Source organism: Eupeodes corollae, chromosome 3 (genome assembly GCF_945859685.1).
Source record: "Eupeodes corollae chromosome 3, idEupCoro1.1, whole genome shotgun sequence".
In the NCBI taxonomy this organism is placed as follows: domain Eukaryota; kingdom Metazoa; phylum Arthropoda; class Insecta; order Diptera; family Syrphidae; genus Eupeodes; species Eupeodes corollae.
The window spans coordinates 108005533-108023904 of NC_079149.1; the positions used below are offsets into that span (position 1 = coordinate 108005533).

Genomic DNA, 18372 nt, shown 5'->3' on the forward strand with positions numbered 1-18372 from the left:
GCAAAACTCATCAGCAAAACTTCCACTTCCAGTGGCAATATTATTTGACTTAGGGGGATGATGCATATTCCTCAAAGCATCACTAAAACTTCAATTCTCTTTGAATTTCTTCACAATTTTACCGATTGCATTGCGTAATTTGAATCTCCATTTATTTAGTAAGTTTTTATTTATTCGAATACGTTGAAGAACAAGGACATTAAAATAAATTTTTAAATACTATTCTTTTAGTAACATATTCCCTCGGCTCAACAGTTTGAACATACCGAATATGAATTCTGTTTTTCTTGTCAACGTCAAAACAAACAAACCCAGTTAATGTGATAAACGTCAAAGTTTTTTTTTATCCACTTTGTCACTTCCACGAAAACGAGAACACATTTGCGGATTTGCCTCATTTAAAATAATCTGCAATAATTCCAAAAAAGATCAATTGAAAATTTAGATAAAATTAAATTTATCAACTATGACCGATCAAGTGCAAAAGTTATTCGTCAAATCCTTTATCGGCTATCTGAAAACACAAGTCGAGGGGCAACTACTAGCTGCCGACGCATTGGAAAGTTTGGAAGTGGCAGTGCAATGTCTACAGGCAGCCTTCGATATAGGCGAAGAAGATGAAGCACAACCACAGTCGGCTGCGTCCGGAAGCGAAGTCTCCCAATCGGGATCAGCTGCAGTGACAGAAAATGAAATCGATCTCTTTGAGATGTTCCAATCGCTTTTCATTGAACGCAATCCAAAATCCCTGGAAATGGCCGAGCAGATTAAGAACGAAGGTAATCGCCTGATGAAAGAAGGCAAATACCAAGAAGCCCTCATCCAATACAACCGAGCACTCACGTTCGATCCCAAGAACCCGATATTCTATTGCAATCGTGCCGCAGCCTCTATTCGATTGGGTGAGAACGAGAGAGCAGTGAGGGATTGCAAATCAGCACTTGTCTACAATCCTAGCTATGGAAAAGCCTACGGCCGAATGGGTATAGCCTATTCGAACCTTGGGAAGTTCGATGATGCTCAAGCTGCCTATAGCAAGGCCATTGAACTAGAACCCGACAATCAGGACTATCGTACCAATTTGGAAGTGGCCAAGAACCAAAGGCCGACAGCCAACGAAGCAGCCTTCAATATGGCTCCACAACTTTCTGAAGCCATTGGTGCTATGCTCTCCAATCCAGCTCTCCGAGATATCGTCTCAAACATGCAAGTCAACAGAAATGACCCCCGGCTGATGAGTCTCTTCGAATCGATTGGAGCCGGAGCAGGTGGCGGATTCGACGCCGAAAGTTTGGTTAGTCTAGTCCAAGCGGCTGCCTCTGAAGTCGCCAATCTCCAACAGTCGCATGCAAATGACCCCTCAAGACAACCACCACAACCTTAAGCTGCATAAATGGACCTTTTCTAATCACTTCACTTCATTCAACGAAAAAGCATATAGAACATAACTCAAACATGATAACTGTGACGTCGAGTGAAATTTAAATGTTTACGTGTTAAAAAAAAGAAACGATCTTGTATCGAAGAAGAAGGAGTGTGGTTATAATTGAATTGAATTTTCTTTTTCTGTAGCTCTTATTTTTATCTTATATAGGTACATACATATATGCATTGTGTAGTTACACATTGTTATCAACTTGCGATTAGTCTATTATATACGAAAATAAATAAATAAATAATATTCATAACGGTTGCTTTTGGTTGCTGTGGTGGTTTTTAAATAAGTATTAAAATAATATATTAAACGTGGGCTTTCATATCCTTGTTTTTAGATTGAAAATAAAAATTGTGAATATAAAGAAACCTTTGAATTGAAAAAAAAATGGCTTAATTGGTGAGGATCTTTGAGCAGTTCTTCTTTTTTTTTATTCTGTGAAGTTGTCTTTTGTTGTGACTAATCGTCAAAAGCGGCCCCTCACAAGTAGGTGATAAGAATTCGAAAATATTCAGAACGCTGGCATCTTTTAAAACAGATCGCTTATTTGAAAGGATGTAAACTTGTTTTATAGTATTTTTTTTTTTTAAAAAGGAAGTTGACAACCATTAGCTTGTGTTGCCAAATATATTTATTTGTTATTATTTATTATACAAATTGAAATTACCTTTGTACTTATGTACCTATATGAAAATTACTAGCTTAGGCCAAAAGAAAAGGCCCATTGCTCTAGCAATGTTGGGAGTGCTGGTGTTCTGCACTTTTGGCTTTTTAGGGACGAGAGTGGACTCCTCCAAAGAACTTTGTCGCTTTGGCGTGAAATCGTAGCTGATGTTAGTTTTGTCTAGCATGGATTTGGCCCACTCTTGCCTCTTGCTACAGATGGGATTACGTCCATCCCCCAATGTTGAACCAGGGGATTTTAGAATCGTCATAGCATTAAACCGCTGTTTGTAAGAGATCCTATGTTGGGTGGCGGTATTCGTAGTAGAGTCAGGGTAGTTATTCACGACGCTGCTAACCCTACGGATACCACCTCAAGCAACACCCTGAAGAGGTTTATTCACGTACCGGTTTGACGTTTTTGTTTTATGTTATTCATTTAGTTCCCACGAGCAGGCGAAGAAAAGATAAGGCTAGCTAATCCGGAGATCGCCTGTTATCCGAAAACTCCGTTAATGACTGAGCTATTTTTAGAAATTGGGCCCTCAGCTTGGCTGATCATCGGCACGGATCGTATAACACCTTAGATCCAGGCCAATTGGGAAGTTGAAGGGAAGGATATATTTTGGACAAGGAGAGACGAACAGCAATTAAGCCATAAGCGTCCCAGGAAGGAAACTAGGTATTGAGAGACAGTGATACACTATACAGTCAGGGGATAATAAGCCATCATCCAACCTAATAGCACAAAGCCGTCGCAGGAGGGGGTAAGGATTGGGAAGGGGAGGGGCGAGCGTCCTTTGGTTTCAAGACTCTCCTGCAGAAATAATTCCCGAGAATCATTGACCTTACTCAGCTTCTACAACTCGACAAGTTTGACGCTCAAGTAGCTGTGAACCAAAATTTAAAACGTCAGATGGCGTTGTACAATGTAAACTGTGGTGACACGGTAGCGATGGTGGCACATCTGCCTGCTCATGACAAAATTAAAACAGAAAATTCTAGAACAGAATAATTTTGATTCAAAGTGTACAAAAAATCAAACTGCCCAAGTGAGCAGATTAAATTTGAAATTTGAATATTTTTCCATTCTTACTTTCTTTCCTTCTGAATTCGGTCTGGTTTTTTCTAATATCCAACCGCACAGTTTCTGTATTTTTAAAATTAGTATACATATATTTAGCTTAATCAATAAATTATTATTCTATTTCTTTTAATAAGTGTTAAATAAAACATAAGTGTTTCATTTCTTCACCTCACTTGTTTTTGTGGTAACTTAGCTTCTGTGAAGTTGGTGTCAATAAAAGACACCACAAAACAGATTAATTATTAGGGGGTAGATTAGGACATTTCTCCTCGTGCATTGTCCAAAAGTGCCCCGAGAGAGAGAAAACACTAAAAAGCTTTAAATTGTATAGAGACATTATAAATTGTTAAATTTCTTTGTCGAATCACATCACAAAATAAATAAACATGCCTTCCAGAAACACACTTTTGCTAATAAATTTTTTGTGTGCTGGTACCGTTACATTAAGAAAATGGTTGTTTGTATGTATGGTGCTGCCACTTGAATATAATTTGTTGGATGATAAAAAGTTTTTCTTTCAGTACTTTTTTTGAAGTTGTCCTAAACTGCCACTGTCCCTTGAATGTGCTCCGACTTGGCTCCAACCGCTATGCCTGCAAGTGATATCCCAGCTAGATGCATCTCTTTTCGTTTATAATTCCCAAGTAGTAGTTCGGTCGATCTCTACTTTGAGAGTTCGTTGCTGGGCACGTCGTTAAAGAAGGTTTGGTTCTAATTCTCTATTACCTCAGACATAAATCAGAATACACGACGTGAGCTTACCAGGTTATTTTTCAAAAAGATTAATAACTTTTTTCTACAAAAAATTTTAAAAATTTATTAATCATAGAATGAATTAGTATTACAACACACAAAATAGAACTTAAAACAAATACGCGCTCAGCAAGGTACAAAAAGTAGAAAAATATGTTCAGACTTTTTTTTTGGTCAAATTTGTAATTCAAAAAATATTTGTGGCCCGCCGCCGCTTAGTCTACACATAGACGGACAATTGTTTGTGAACATTACTACGACATAGAGGACAGTATGCTTGTCGCATAGCTGAAATAAATTCGGCACATTCTTCACACATGCATAAATGTTTGCAGGGCAGTAGCAGCACACATTTGGGACGGTCTCGACACACAACGCAGCAAATGGATTCGCTGCTTTTATTTAGCGTCGAAGTGGTGTTAATTGGAGAACGTGACTTTATGCGGTTTTGAATCGATGGCGACGACACAACGACCACAGCTGCATCGTCGGTAGTTGGTCTGGGAGGTTGAAGAACGAAGAGGAAACGATAGATCCTCAAAACCCACTAAAACGAGAAATATATCTAGAATGGAGAACTATTTTGATTTATCAGTTAAGGCTTACATTTATTGAAATTCGACAAATTCGAACTGTCCACCTGCGGCTAGTTCTATAAATGCGTCTGCGATTCCTTAGAGCAACAGCAATTACAACAAATGCTATGGTATATCGAAATAGCTCATCAATCACGTTTTGAGCAAAGCGCAATATCAACTTCCAAGTGCCACCAATTCCAAAGGCAATTAGATCTCCCAGAACTATGAACACATCGATTAAAGTCCTTGGAATGATGGTCAATGCAAACCAAACTGAATCGGCTATCAAAAGCAGAGCCCCACGGATAATTCCAAAGAAATTACTAACCCATTTAGCAACAGTCGATGCAAGTAGTTTAGAATGAATTTTTCCATTTGTCAAGAATCGTCCCATTTCACTGAAAAACAAGAAAAATCCCTCGAGTATCCCAGCCAGACCACGATTCGTTGATGTCTCGATGTAGATAAACATTTCGTTCACAGTCGAATTGAGCTCCCTTATAAATAACCATAGCTCCTCTAGAACAACAGCTCCACCCTGAAAAACTATCTTGATGAAAGAGAAAATTTGTTCGAAGAATGCAAACATTCCCTTCCCAATGAGGAAGCTAACAACCAGGACATAGTGGACGGTGTTCTTCAAAAAATTGATAACTTCAAGAAACGGATTTAAAATTGTCAGCATCTTTGGTTGTTTTATCTATGAAAATTAGTTCATTTAAAATATGAATGGATAGAGTATTAAAACACATCTACTTATTTGCATTTTATTTAAATGATCTCTAAGTTTTATTCATAATAAATATATTTTGTTTAGGTGTTCTGTTCTTTTGATTTAAATATTAAAAATATTAAAATTTGTATTTTTGTTTTGATAAGACTTGCAAGGTTATGTTTTCAAACTGTGAGGAGTGTCAAAAATGTAAATTGGTTTTTTTTTGTAGCTTGGTGGAACAGTTCAGTGCACATTTTTTCTTTTATTCCGCATTCAGGTATGCACACATCAAGAATTTCCATCATGTCTTTTTTCGTGATTCAGCAAATAAATATTTTTGTTTAAAATCTGCAAAGAAAAAGGATACAAAATACTGAATTAACATTAGTTAAGCAGTATTCACATGAGCGCGACCAACTAACCACGAATGAATTACAAAATGTTAGTTTATATACGTTTGAAAACATATTTTCACACGAATTCTTAATAAAACGATAGCAATATAGTTTCCTTATGATTTATGATGCATACTTTTACTTTTCAATATCATATATTAATAAATTTAAGAAAACAAATATATTCGTAGCTAAAAAATTGTAGTTGATACGAACTGTCAAACTTTATTCGCGTTCCACATTATCCACACTCACAACGAATAAAATAATAGCGCGTACTTAACTTGAACAAAGCATTCTTGTTTTGGTTTCGGTGGTGAATGGTATTCGGCTATGTATGTATATGTAAAGAACTTTTCTGGATATTTTTCCAGCAGTGTTATTAAGGAAACATATTCTCCTTCAATTTTCCGATTTGAATTAAATGGATGCACATGAAATCTTTTTCTTGTTTTGTTTATTAACAAGGACACCAATAACTTTTTTTTAAACAAATATAGCTTGGACAGCATTTTGTCAAAAAAAAAACAATTGTCAAAGTCAAATTTCATTCGCGACGAATTAAAAACTCTCAAGTGAAAGAAATGTCAAGATCGACGAATATTAGGTCGTGCTCATGTGAATAGTGCTTTAGATAGAAAATGTAGATTATAAGTAGTTCCCATAATGAAGATATGAAGAAGTTTATCTTCGCGTCATTCTTTTACACTTTCGTTTTTCCAATTAATCCATCCGGCTCTATTTTTGTTCATAATTGCAAGCATAACTCAACAATTTGGTTAAATTATCTTGGAATTACACTGTTTCTATAATTTTAAATCTAAAACAAAGATGATTCAAATACTTGAAATCGCATTATTTGGATAGTTGAGTAAAGCAGACCAGAAATGTATTGACCTTTATAAACGCAGATCGTAAGAAAATTATAGTTAAGAAAATTATGTTCATCCTTATTTTTGCTTATTAAAAAGAAACAAATTATCCCAAATACGAAAAAGTTGATTTAAACCGGGTTAACGTGTTTCTTTTCATTTTAAACTGTCAAAGCAAATTAAAACAAAAATGTCATACGTCAGTTGTTGAAAAGAAGAAAACAAATCAAATATGGCGCAGGTAAAATGAAATTAATGACTAAAACTACAAATAAAACACAAAACAGCACTGTAGCTGTCATAATTAAATGTATATATATGTCATTTTTGATATTTAAACGAAGCAATTATTAACCCAGAGAAAAACCAGGATTCCAAATTGTTGCTGTATTATAAATAAAAAATAAATTGGGTGGCGGAATAGTCCGTAGAGAACTAGGGCATAGTGACTTACAATTCTCAACCATTCCTGTGTGCCAGTAATATTGTTAGGGATGTAGGGAACTTTCAATGTTAAGCCGAATCCATACGGCTAATAAGAGAAATCACTTTTCATGACAATCCAATGCACTAACCATCATGTCACGAGTACTGAGTTGCTGTAATACGTATTAACAAATTATCCTAACCACCATACAAATCCATGTGTAAATGGAAATGTCACATTGCCTTCAAAAGATATTGACACAAACATATCCAAATTGTTTTATATATTGGTAATGCATCACCCATATTTTAATGACGGTAAATTGCAAATGACATTTATAAAAGAGGGCCAAGGTGAGTCCCATACCTGCACATTCCCATAAATTAGAGGCCTTGAAATCTTGTACCAGATAATTTTGTATGATTATATGGCGCCCAACACTTTTTTTTATTAATATAAACAATCAAGTCAAGTCACTTAGATCGATATGCTAATTTTGTTTTAACATAAGTATCTTAGTTACACACTACGTTGAAAACACAAAAAAGAAATTAAAAACATTTTATACTCGATTATTTGATATTAACACATTTATTTACACAAAAATATAAACGTAAAGTTTTTCTTAAGAATTTAACAGGTAAGGTTTATTGATTTTATTTAAGACAACCTAACATAATTTCAGCACTGGTGAGAATACCTCGAGCTAAGGTTTCCATCTTAAAATTCAGAGTTTTTAAAGCAGCTTCCAATAATTCCAAACGTACATTAGCATCTGTCGATGCAAGTCCAACAAGTGTCATATGCTTAGAAATTCCTTCGGCAACAATCACATCACCATTTGCGCGTTCCAATATTCTAATAGCAGATCCAATTTCCTTCATTACTGAACTGTCATAATTGACAGCTGAAGCTGCATAGTCCAAAAATGTATTTGCAAATATGATATGAATTCTTCTGACAAAGTCCTTAGTATCTGTCAGATATTTATCCTTTGCTAATGATGGATCAGTCTTTGCCAATAATTGAATATATGCAAAACTTTCATTTTCTTCTGATGTAACGTCAGCAAGATCAATTAGCGTAATTTTTAGCGATTCTTTTAACCAGTTAACTTTGTCAATAGAAGCACCTTTATTTTGTATGGCATCTTCTGCAACCTTTTCAATTACTGAGATGGAAGCTGGAAGGACACTATTTATTGCTAAGTTTTTACTAATGGTACGACCTGTCCCCGGATGGCAATTCTGTAGATCTGACACGGAACCAACTGCTATTTCGAACGAAATCGGAATCTGGTAATATAATTGAGCAAAAGAAGCTCTAATAGCGAGACAAGCAGCTTCAATAGCTTGTTTTCCTAAATGTCCACCAAGTTCGGTTCCTTGAAGTGCTAAAGTTAGGGAAGTACCCATTTCATCAAGTACTTCTAGTGCCCCGTATTGAAGCAAAAGACTGGCCTCACTTAGTTTTTCCCTTGCTGAATTACAGATGCTCACAGCTCCTCCAATGCCAAAAAAGAAAGAAAGTCCTGCATCATAATGTGTGTCTGAAGCTTCCTGCATGCACTTGCGTATTGTTTCAGCAGACGCTTTGGGATCAGTAATAACTAATTGAGCAGCATGTGTTAATCCTTCGATTGCTTTACTTTCAGCAACTTTAAGAGTATCTTGAAATTTGGTGTATCCATTTTGAAGCACAAGTTTTGCATCATTTCCCGGAAGTGCAATATTTTTCACAGGACTTTGCAACAAACCAATCTGCACATCTGAACCAAATAAATGTTGAGTCAAAACATCCTGCATCACTACAGCAGTAACCACTAGTACAAATATTCCCAAGCACTTCATGCCAAAAACCTCTAATAACAACTGCGAGTCTTAAGATACAAAATACCTGACTGATAGCTTTCTTAACAAGTGCTTCTTCTTTTATATAGCTTAGACGATATAAAATGCCTGTGAAAGTATATTATGATTGCTTGGTTTATTTAACTTCGACATTTCAAATACACATTACCCCAAAGATGTTGAATTAAAGTAAACTGTTAATCACGTCAGTAGCCCCGATTTTTTTTTTTAAATGGAAAGGGGTGGATTTAGCACGTACAACTTTTACCCTTTAAAAACATTTTTCTTAAAATCTTTATTGAAGTCATAAAATTCAAATACTTAAAATTAATTTCAATAATTGAAATTTTGCATGAATAGTATTTTGTTTAGTGAACCCCTAATAATTAAAGAATTCGGTTCACACTATGCATTTAATGCATTTTGTTATGATCTTATCAAATAACGCCAATTTCACTTCGCCACTTAAACATTTATGACTAATATCACGGGCTTAGGAGCATTATTAGCAGTGTATTCCTTACATAATAAAAACAATTTGGTTTAAGTATATCTGAATTAAGCCCATTTAATAATTTTGAAATACGGCTTTGCATATAAAATCTATATATCATCTAGAGACTCTATGAGGGATACAGAATACAGTACACAAATTTATTGTTTCTTTTACATTTTGACAGGTTACAAAGTTAAAAATGTCATACATTTTTAATGACCTCTCAAAATTAAAGCGAAACTGACAGTTCAGTAGATAATAACAAAATATATTGAAGTGCATATGTCATTTAAATGGATATCGGATCCGTTATTCCCAAATATTGATAGATGCGCAGAAGTGAATCCTCGGGTTTATCGCATTATTCCTGTAAAAATTGTGTTAGTTTTTTAATGTCACTGTAAACTGTCAGTTATATGTGCTATTTCCATTTAATTGGTTAATTGATATATTAACTTCTAGTTACACCTACCCAGTTATTGTAAATTTTATCTGATGATTACTGAGATATTTAAATAGAGTAAATAGTATCAAAAACTGGATTTGCCCGAATCAAACCCTACAAAAAGTAATTTAAGATCCGTTACTGTCTTGTGTCAATAAAAATAATAAAATTCCTACTTAAAAAGAACCTGTTTTTTTTAATGTTATCTTTTTGTGTACAACTTTATTTTAAATTCGAATGAATATTGCGACCTGTCTTGTCTTCGAAATAAATAATAAATATTTAGGTAATAAATCTATTTTTTTTTTCTTCTAAAAATCAATACTTTTGTGTTGATACAGCTTGTAAAAGACAGTATGCTTAAATGTCATTCACAGACAAAAATTAGTCAATAACAATAACTCCTGTTTAAAATAAATTTGAACGAAATTTTTGCGTATACCTTAGTTAAATAAGATTCCTCCCTTCTTATCAATCATCGCAGTATGAACTTTGGAAAGTAAACATTTATTAGCAAGAATAAATGTAAACTAAGACACGAAAATAATTATTGAGATACATTTTATAATATGATCATGCTTAATTATAATTGAGTAAATTTATTTTTATTGACTGTCAAATTCCAAATTCATATTGATGAGTTCGTTGTGATGTACTTAGGGGGTATGTCTATTTGTCTTCTGTTTATTTAGGGCCATAGAAATGTATTTTACTTGTACTTTTTAATAGAAAATAGATAGCGAATCTTTTTTTGGGTATGAATAAAGCTCATGTAGCCTCCGGTTAAACTTTACAAATTGATTTATTTTCACTAATTAGGAGTCCGTTATCTTTTAACAGTTTTTAAATTTATGAGTTTTGTTTATAAAGTAAGCAGGTCAACTTTAAATTTGAATCTTAAATACGTGATATAATTAATTGCTTATCAGATGTGCAAACAACTTTAATAAATGTTTTATTTTATTGGGGGATATACGTTCTTCCACATGAAAAAATGATTCAGGATTTGATAATCATTAGTTGCGCAATTAGCTTTGTCCATTTGGAAGGTACAGGGTGCTTGTTATATTTAAGATTGTTTAACGACTAAGACCTTGGCCAAACCCAAGCGATGTGCAGTTCCGATCGCTATATTTAAATAAGAATGCTTCTATTCGTTTACATTAGTCCGTGGTTGTCACCGTATATGGTTCCTTAAAAAGTCAAGTTGACAAGCAGATTTGGGACACGATGCATAATACGAACGAACAGATCGGCTGAGTTCAAAAATGCAACTAGTTGCACTAGTGATGCCGACAAAATTCATGTAAGCTTTTATGAACAGAAAAAATACTGTAAGAATGCAGCAGATATACAATATAAAAAACCAGTTCATAAATTTCGTCGAAGTAGGCGCCAATAAAAATATGATAGAAATAATTAAGTTTTTTCTTTGAGTTACGCAGGTTTAGGTTTTTTAGTGTCTTAACAAATTTTTTTCAAAATGTCCAATAAAAATGTTTTATTAGGAATTATTTTAAATGAAATGAACTTAGAGCGCTATTATATATATTTTTTTGGCAACTAATAACCAATTAACTTTAAATGAATAATTTATGTGTTCAAACTTGAAATTTAGAAGTTGATATGCTTTCATTATAAAACACAATTTAAATTTAATTATTTAGTTTCAAAACTAATACATATATAAATAATTAAAAAACTCAATTGTGAGATAATAAAAATTACATACAAATCTTTTGTTTCTTATTTACATATTTTAAAAAGAGAAATGTTACCCTTAGGCGATAAATGTCAAATTTTTTTTCGTTTTCTCGATGTGAAGTAGGTGCAGGTGGCATAAAAATCGGCTTAATGGAAGTAGTGCATCCACTTTTGGGTTTATGATTTGAAATCTACAGGGTGTGATATTTTTTAACGTTCGTATAATTGGAAATTAAATATAGGTTAACAAAACCAACCGATTTCAATAATGGATGTTTGTATTTTATTAATATTAAATATTTTTTATTGGACCTTCATAAATGAAATTGTTCTCAATGGATTTTACTTTAATTATTTAACTTTAGTTGGTGCTACAGCGCATTGTGCTCCTGGGCCTCAAGTAATAACTTTCGCCAGCTTACTCGATCTCTAGCATGCCAAGTTGACGTGCGTCGGCTTCAACTTGATCATTCCACCAGAGATGAGGCCTGCCTTTGCTTCTTGTTCCGTTGAATACCTTACGGGCTGGAGCTTTGATGTTCATTCGCTTGACATGCTCTAGCCATCTTGAGCGTTGTACACGCAGTTTTTTGACCAGTGGCAAGTCGCTGTACAGCTTGTATAACTCCTGATTAAATCTTCTCCGCTAGATGTTACTTTGCCTGTCGATACAAACCGGACCATAGATCTTACGCTGAACCTTCTTCTCGAAGATACCAAGAGATCCTTTATCCGCCTGGGAGAGGGTCCACATTTCTGCACTATACAGAAAGATTGAGATGATTAAAGTTTTGTACAGTGTCTCTTTGGTACTTCGCGATAGGGCCTTATTCTTCAACTGCTTACTTAAGCCAAAGAAACAGCGATTAGCAAGGGAATTCAGAGTTTGATCTCCGCGCTGATGCCATTTGCAGAATTAACAGCTGTGCCCAGATAAACAAATTCGTTTACCACCAGAAGTTGTAGCTGTCAATTGTCACATTTTTACGTTTTGACAAAAGTAAATACTTTGTTTTGTCTTCGTTAATGTCAAGACCCATTTTCTTCGCCTCAGACTCGACGTAAGAAAAAGCACCCGCCACTGCTCGTTTGGTTCTTCCCATAACGTCGATTTCATCTGCATATCCAAGATATTGTGTGGATTTTTGAAAGATGGTGCCACTTGTATTCTCTTTCAAGAACAGTATTGAAGCAGCTACATGACAGTGCATCGCTTTGTCGAAGTCCTCTGGTGGTTTCGAAGGTTTCGGTCGAGTCTCTTCCAATTTTGACGAAACAACAAGCATTTTCCAACGGCATCCTGATAAGTCGTGTCAGTTTGGTAGGGATACCAAAACTCAACATGGCACGGTATAGTTCGTTCCTGTCTACACTGTCATAAGCTGCTTTAAAATCGATTAAAAGATGGTGTGTTTTGATGTTAAGTTCTTGTTCTTGCTCTCTCCAGATTTGTAGCATTGACTGTGTTTTGACTATGGTATTCCCCTCCTTATCTTTGCAGGCTCCAAGGCGGCTAGTGAATCCCGTTGTTTTCTTTTTGACTCTTCTATAAAAGCTTCGCACCTGTTTCCTGTTAAAACATCCCTGGATCTCCTTGACTTCACGCTGCTCATGGGCTTTTTTCTTTCTTCTGAGCAAGCGGTTCTCATCCCTTCTCTTGTCTACGTAGAGCTAGCGGGAAGATCGTATCCTTCTTTGCTGCCACAATCTGTATGCCTCCGTTTTGGCACATTCAATGTCAAACCAGGGGTTACTTGGTGGCAGCTGTGAGAAACCTAGCACCTCTTCTGCAGTATTCCTGATGGATTGCTTGCAAAGCTGTGCACATCTCGTCGGTTGTAGGGTTCCTCGGCGAAGGCATTGGCGGTATCCTCCTGCTGCAGTCTTCGAACGTTGAATCTTCTCCTCGAGGTTGTTGTTCGCTTAAGAGCTTCCATGGATATTCGTACGCACAGTTTAGCAACCAGGAGTGTCTTCCGTCAATAGCAACATGATCGATTTGGTTGCATGTTCGATCATCGGGGGACCGCTAAGTACCTTTGTGGATATCTGGGCGAGGGAATCTGGTGCTACTCAAACCATGTTTTTCTCGGCTAGTAAGTCGATAAGCCTGATTTCGTTACCAGATGTGATGTCGTGTATGCTATGTCTTCCGATTGACCTAAAAAAGATGCCTTCTGTACCAATTTTGGCGTTAAAATCTCCCAGGAGAATTGTAACATCATTTTTGGGACATTGCTCATATGTTTTGACGAGGTGCTGATAGAATTACTTTTTGGTATTGTCATCTTTCTATTCCGTCGGTGCATTGGCATTAATAAGAATTGTCGTCACTCTTTCACTTACTTCCCGAAAGCTTAAAACTCTTTGCCTTAGTTACCCTCTGACAGCAAAACCACGTCCAAATAAGTGCTTCCTCCCATCGAGTTGACACTTCCGATAGTAGAAATCACAGCCTTCAATCTTCCTACTGCCTGGCCTATTTCATCGCATCTCCTGGAGGGCTGTCACAATCAAGCTTTGATTTCGGCGAGGGCATGGGAAAGCTGCTCTGCTGTGCGTGGTCGGTTGAGTGTACGCACATTAGATGTACATACACGTAAATCGTTGTCCGTTTTTCGTTTGCAGGGGGGTTGTCAAGACTTGCAGTACATTCATCCAAGGCTATTACTTGCGTTTTCATCACACTTTAAAATTTCCCTTCGTGGCCGGCTTGTGAGGCCTGCGCATGACTGATCGTTAGAACTGTTTATTCAGAGCCCTTCCTGGTCTTTTGCTCCTACTTCCTGAGAAGGTAAATCAGGTGACACAGCTCTGGACCCGATGGATCCAACGATCGTCGTTAGTTCACCTTTCGGATATGCAGCGGGCACCACTAGGAGGTGACGATACGATTTTGCACCACCCAATGGATCTTACAAAGCTTAAATAATAACAACAAACAAATTTGACTACATTCCTGAACGGATCTGTTTGCATAATGATAAGTTCTGTCAAAATATTTGCCTGATTGTTTTGTTCTACTATTTTCTCAACTTTTGAATTGATAAAGTTTGTAAGCTTAAAGCTTGATAACGATACTTTAATGTTTTGACGTTTTCTCGAAAATATTTTAAAATCATATTCTTTTCATAAGAGAAAAAAAACATTTAAAGATTAATTTTAAAGTCATTTAAGAGACAAAATAAAATAAAGTATGAATATGTAATTTAATTTGGAATTTTAACAAACAAAACTATTTACTGAGTACCTACTTTCCCTTAGTTAAAAGCATTTCTTACGATTTTTTGGAATCTGTTGGGCTGCATCTAATACCGATTTTATGCGTCTTCCGCAAGCTCAGTAAATCAACATATTAATGCCTCGATTAGTTGGTTAAGAACCCAACGAAAATTCACTTAAGTTTGTGAAATTACTAGGATAGGATACATGTCAGATTTTACATATGCGGCGAGCGACTGGGACCGCTCTTGCTTAAGTTAACGAAATTGAGAAAAATTGAACGAAACGGAGCTAGACTCCAATATGCTCACTCGTATTGAGATTCTTTGTATTCGCACGTTTACCTATGCGCGCATATGCTAGCTTATGCCTATTATAGTTGGGCCTTAAGTCTTGAGGCATTAGTACCTCGTCTTATTTCTGTGGCAACCCTAGCGTCACTGTCTTTTACTTCTCTAAGAATATTTTGGCTTTCTACCTTGCATGTCATTGGTTTGTTCTGGGCAATTGCTTTTGGTAAAATAATCGTTATTGAAATGTCACCACTCTGGTGTTCTATCTTGTAAAGCCCTAAAAAAAACACACACATTAGAAACAAAATAAAGCTTTTTGTTAACAGCTTATTTGTTAGTTTAATGTATTCAAAGTTCTAAAGGGCAACAAAATACAAATAATGTGTGTTTAGATTTATTTCGAGGATAGCGATGTTTATTTATTTATTTAATTTCTATTAATATAGGTTAGATAAACACTCATAAATCGTGGTATAAAGATAAAGGAAGCAATTCGTAATCCGTGGTTTACTTTGTGAACATGGTGTCATATGTTAAAAAATTTCAGAAAACTCTATATTTATAAACAAAAGATGGCGCTGGACCAGATAATATTTGAGAGCTCAATTCAGAATGTTTTTAAGGATCTATGTGTTAACAAATTGACGTCTTGATAAAACCTTCCTCTTGTACTTTGTACTTTTTATATCATTAGGTGGGTCACCGACCTGAGTTAGATCACCGCACCGGCGGCTGATTGTGTGCATCTGATTTATATGTAATCTGATCCTTAAAATCGAACAGAGCTATGTATGAAACACCTATTGGACGTTTCCTTTGAGAAGCATGTATGTTGGTTGTACTGAGTTTATAAAACGACGTTATGTTGATATGACATAAAGAGATAAACAGATTCCATGTCCCTGATAACACACCTACCAAAAAATTGCCTTTTAATCTAATCATGCCAAAATTTATGGACTTTATTATGTTAGTCAAGAAAACTCTCCCTTTCTGTCAAGTCAAATGAACTTATGTCAAAATCTGCAGAATAGATAAATCGGAAAAGAAAATATCACTTGTAATGGACTTGTCTCTGGTGTGGGGTACTTTTTCATAGATAGAATGTTGTTGTTATTCTCTTCACGAGTTTCAGTTTATGAAGTTCCAAGTTCTATCTGTGTCCTCGTGTGAATGGAAAATTTTGAGTTGAAAAAAGTAAGAGTAGAAAAACAGTTCTTATCAAAAAGTATTTTGGATGTTTATTCAATGCAAATATTATTATTAGTGGTTATTATTTGGATATTTTCGAAAAAAAGCTTAATTTTAAAGCACGTTAAATACTATTTCGGCACCTTCTAATATTCTTTGGCTGTAAGCATTTTGCCCATATCTTGCAACTTGTACGGCTGCATCTAACATCGATTTACGTTCATTTCCTTCTTGTTTAAATGCGAATAAAACGATTTCTTTTGCAAGTTCCAATGCAGAATTCACTTCATCGTCACCATATTCCACAACTTTTACTGCCTTTCCTATTTGTTGTTCGGATAAATTTACTGCTGCCGATCCGATATCTAAGCAAATATTGATAAATAACAATTGGATTCTATTATTTACCGCTTCAAGACCTTTCAAAAATGAGTCTTTCGCTGAAGATTGATCATCACCAGGTGTTAATTTTTGAATAAGTACGGCTTGATTTTTTACAAATGATATATCTTCTGCAAGCTGAGCAATTGATCTTATGAGAGCCTCACTTAGTTTGTTAACTTTTGAGGCAGTAGAACCTCGCCTTATTGAATTGGCTGCAGCTTCAATTATTTGAGATATGACAGCCCTAGCGTCACTATCTTTTACCACAGCATTTGGACTTGAAACGTTAGATGTTATTGGGTTACTCTGAGCATACGCTACGGCGTTAATAGCTTTTTGATAGCCAATTATAAGCTGGTCATATACTGGTTCAAAGGCAACTTGGATATTTTGACGGATGGTTTCAATTGCTTGTGTTGCTGCTTCTCCTCCAATATGAACTTCCTGAATTGCTAAATCTGATGACATCCTCAATTCATCAAGTAAGTGTAACGAAACTTCTTGAAGGCCTTGGGTTGATTCTATTAGTCCTTGCCTTGCCGCTTCATTAGACAGTCCCAACGCTTTTCCCATAGACAGAAATACACCTATTCCCGATTCATAGAACATATCTTTGGATTCCTGGATAGCTTTTTGTATTGCTTTCGAAGCTTTTTCGGGTTGGGTGGATATCAATTTACTAGCCAGCGAAAATCCATCCATTGCTCTGTTTTCAGCAGCCAACACATTTTTATAACAATTGCTGAATCCATTTTCTAAGACAACCATTGGATCAGTAGGATTTTCGTTGATGACAGCATTTTTTCCATTCTGGCATCCACCACTTTCACCCAAGACGTTAAGGCATAGTGATAAACCAAGTGATTCTTTAGTTATAAAAACTAATGCAGTAAAAGTCAAGACAGCTACAGTTCTCCAGAAGTTCATGTTAAAACCGAATATGAATCTATACTAAAGTTTCAATGAACTAGCGCACTATCTTTTAAACCTCTCAACACTTAAAAATTCGAGACGAAACAAGACCTATTGTTTGAGTAGAAGCTTTTTCGTATGTTTAATATGTTCAAGGTCTTAAAAAGCTAAATTTAGGCAAATGTAAATATCACATGTACAGATTTATGCTCTAGACCTAGTTGCTTATCTGTTTAGGCTTGATTTTTATAGTTTAGATAAACTTTACATAAATCATGGTATAAACCATGTAAATCAATCAGTGTAGATTTTTGTTTACCTTACAAAATATCACATAACTACTTGAATTTGTTTTTTTGCAAACAAATGGTTTGACAAGTGAGAATTTGAGTGAAGTTTCTGGAATACTTATATACGGATAACGATATGAACTTAACCACAGTAAACATAATAAATAGCTTTTATCAAATTTTAGTTTTCAAAGTCGAATTCAAAAATTCTGGTTTTAATTTTTGCAACTGACAGATTGTTCAAGGTGAAATTTTAGAAGAAGGTTGTCTGAGTGGTAGGTTGAATTAACAAAATGGAATTAAAGGGGAGTTAAGTTTCATGCGTCTTATTGGCCAGCTGTCAAATTATTGCGTTCCAATTATTGAAACTTTTTTGGAAAGGTGAATACAAAATCAGTCAAGCTCTTAACTGTCAAGATAATTGCACTTGTGTCAAAATATCAGTTGATCATGTTTTTGTTCAACAAAATCGCAAAAAATCTGTAATCTTTGTTAATACATTCAGATTTAAGATTAATTACAACTCTTACAATTGTAGTTCATAACTTTGAATAAATTTGGACTCTTAAATTGACACACATGTTTTGGACGAGAAATAAAATCAGTTCCTGTCACAATTCGGGGTTTTGTAAAAAACGATTATTATTCAGATGTTTTGAA

The 18372-nt window shown here is 35.2% G+C and overlaps 2 protein-coding genes across 2 annotated transcripts; one reads left to right on the forward strand and one right to left on the reverse strand.

Moving 5' to 3' along the window:
- Positions 1 to 340: 340 nt before the first annotated feature.
- On the forward strand, positions 341 to 1688 carry LOC129951713 (small glutamine-rich tetratricopeptide repeat-containing protein beta). Its single transcript, XM_056064010.1, has one exon. It carries the CDS (start codon positions 467 to 469, stop codon positions 1382 to 1384), a length of 918 nt encoding a protein of 305 aa, XP_055919985.1. The 5' UTR covers positions 341 to 466; the 3' UTR covers positions 1385 to 1688.
- Positions 1689 to 3995: 2307 nt separating this feature from the next.
- LOC129950320 (uncharacterized) lies at positions 3996 to 5430 on the reverse strand. The gene is made up of 3 exons (XM_056062215.1): positions 5273 to 5430; positions 4545 to 5216; positions 3996 to 4485 (listed from the first exon to the last, which is right to left on the reverse strand). The coding sequence occupies exons 2-3, from the start codon at positions 5199 to 5201 to the stop codon at positions 4159 to 4161; spliced, it is 984 nt and encodes a 327-aa protein (XP_055918190.1). The 5' UTR covers positions 5202 to 5216; positions 5273 to 5430; the 3' UTR covers positions 3996 to 4158.
- Between the last annotated feature and the right edge of the window lie 12942 nt (positions 5431 to 18372).

Coding starts and splice junctions, on each gene's coding strand:
- LOC129950320 (XM_056062215.1), bottom strand. CDS start 5,201: ATGCTGACAATTTTAAATCCGTTTCTTGAAGTTATCAATTTTTTGAAG. Junction 4,486..4,544: donor TTTGTCGAATTTCAATAAAT/GTAAGCCTTAAC, acceptor TTCTCGTTTTAG/TGGGTTTTGAGGATCTATCG.
- LOC129951713 (XM_056064010.1), top strand. CDS start 467: ATGACCGATCAAGTGCAAAAGTTATTCGTCAAATCCTTTATCGGCTAT.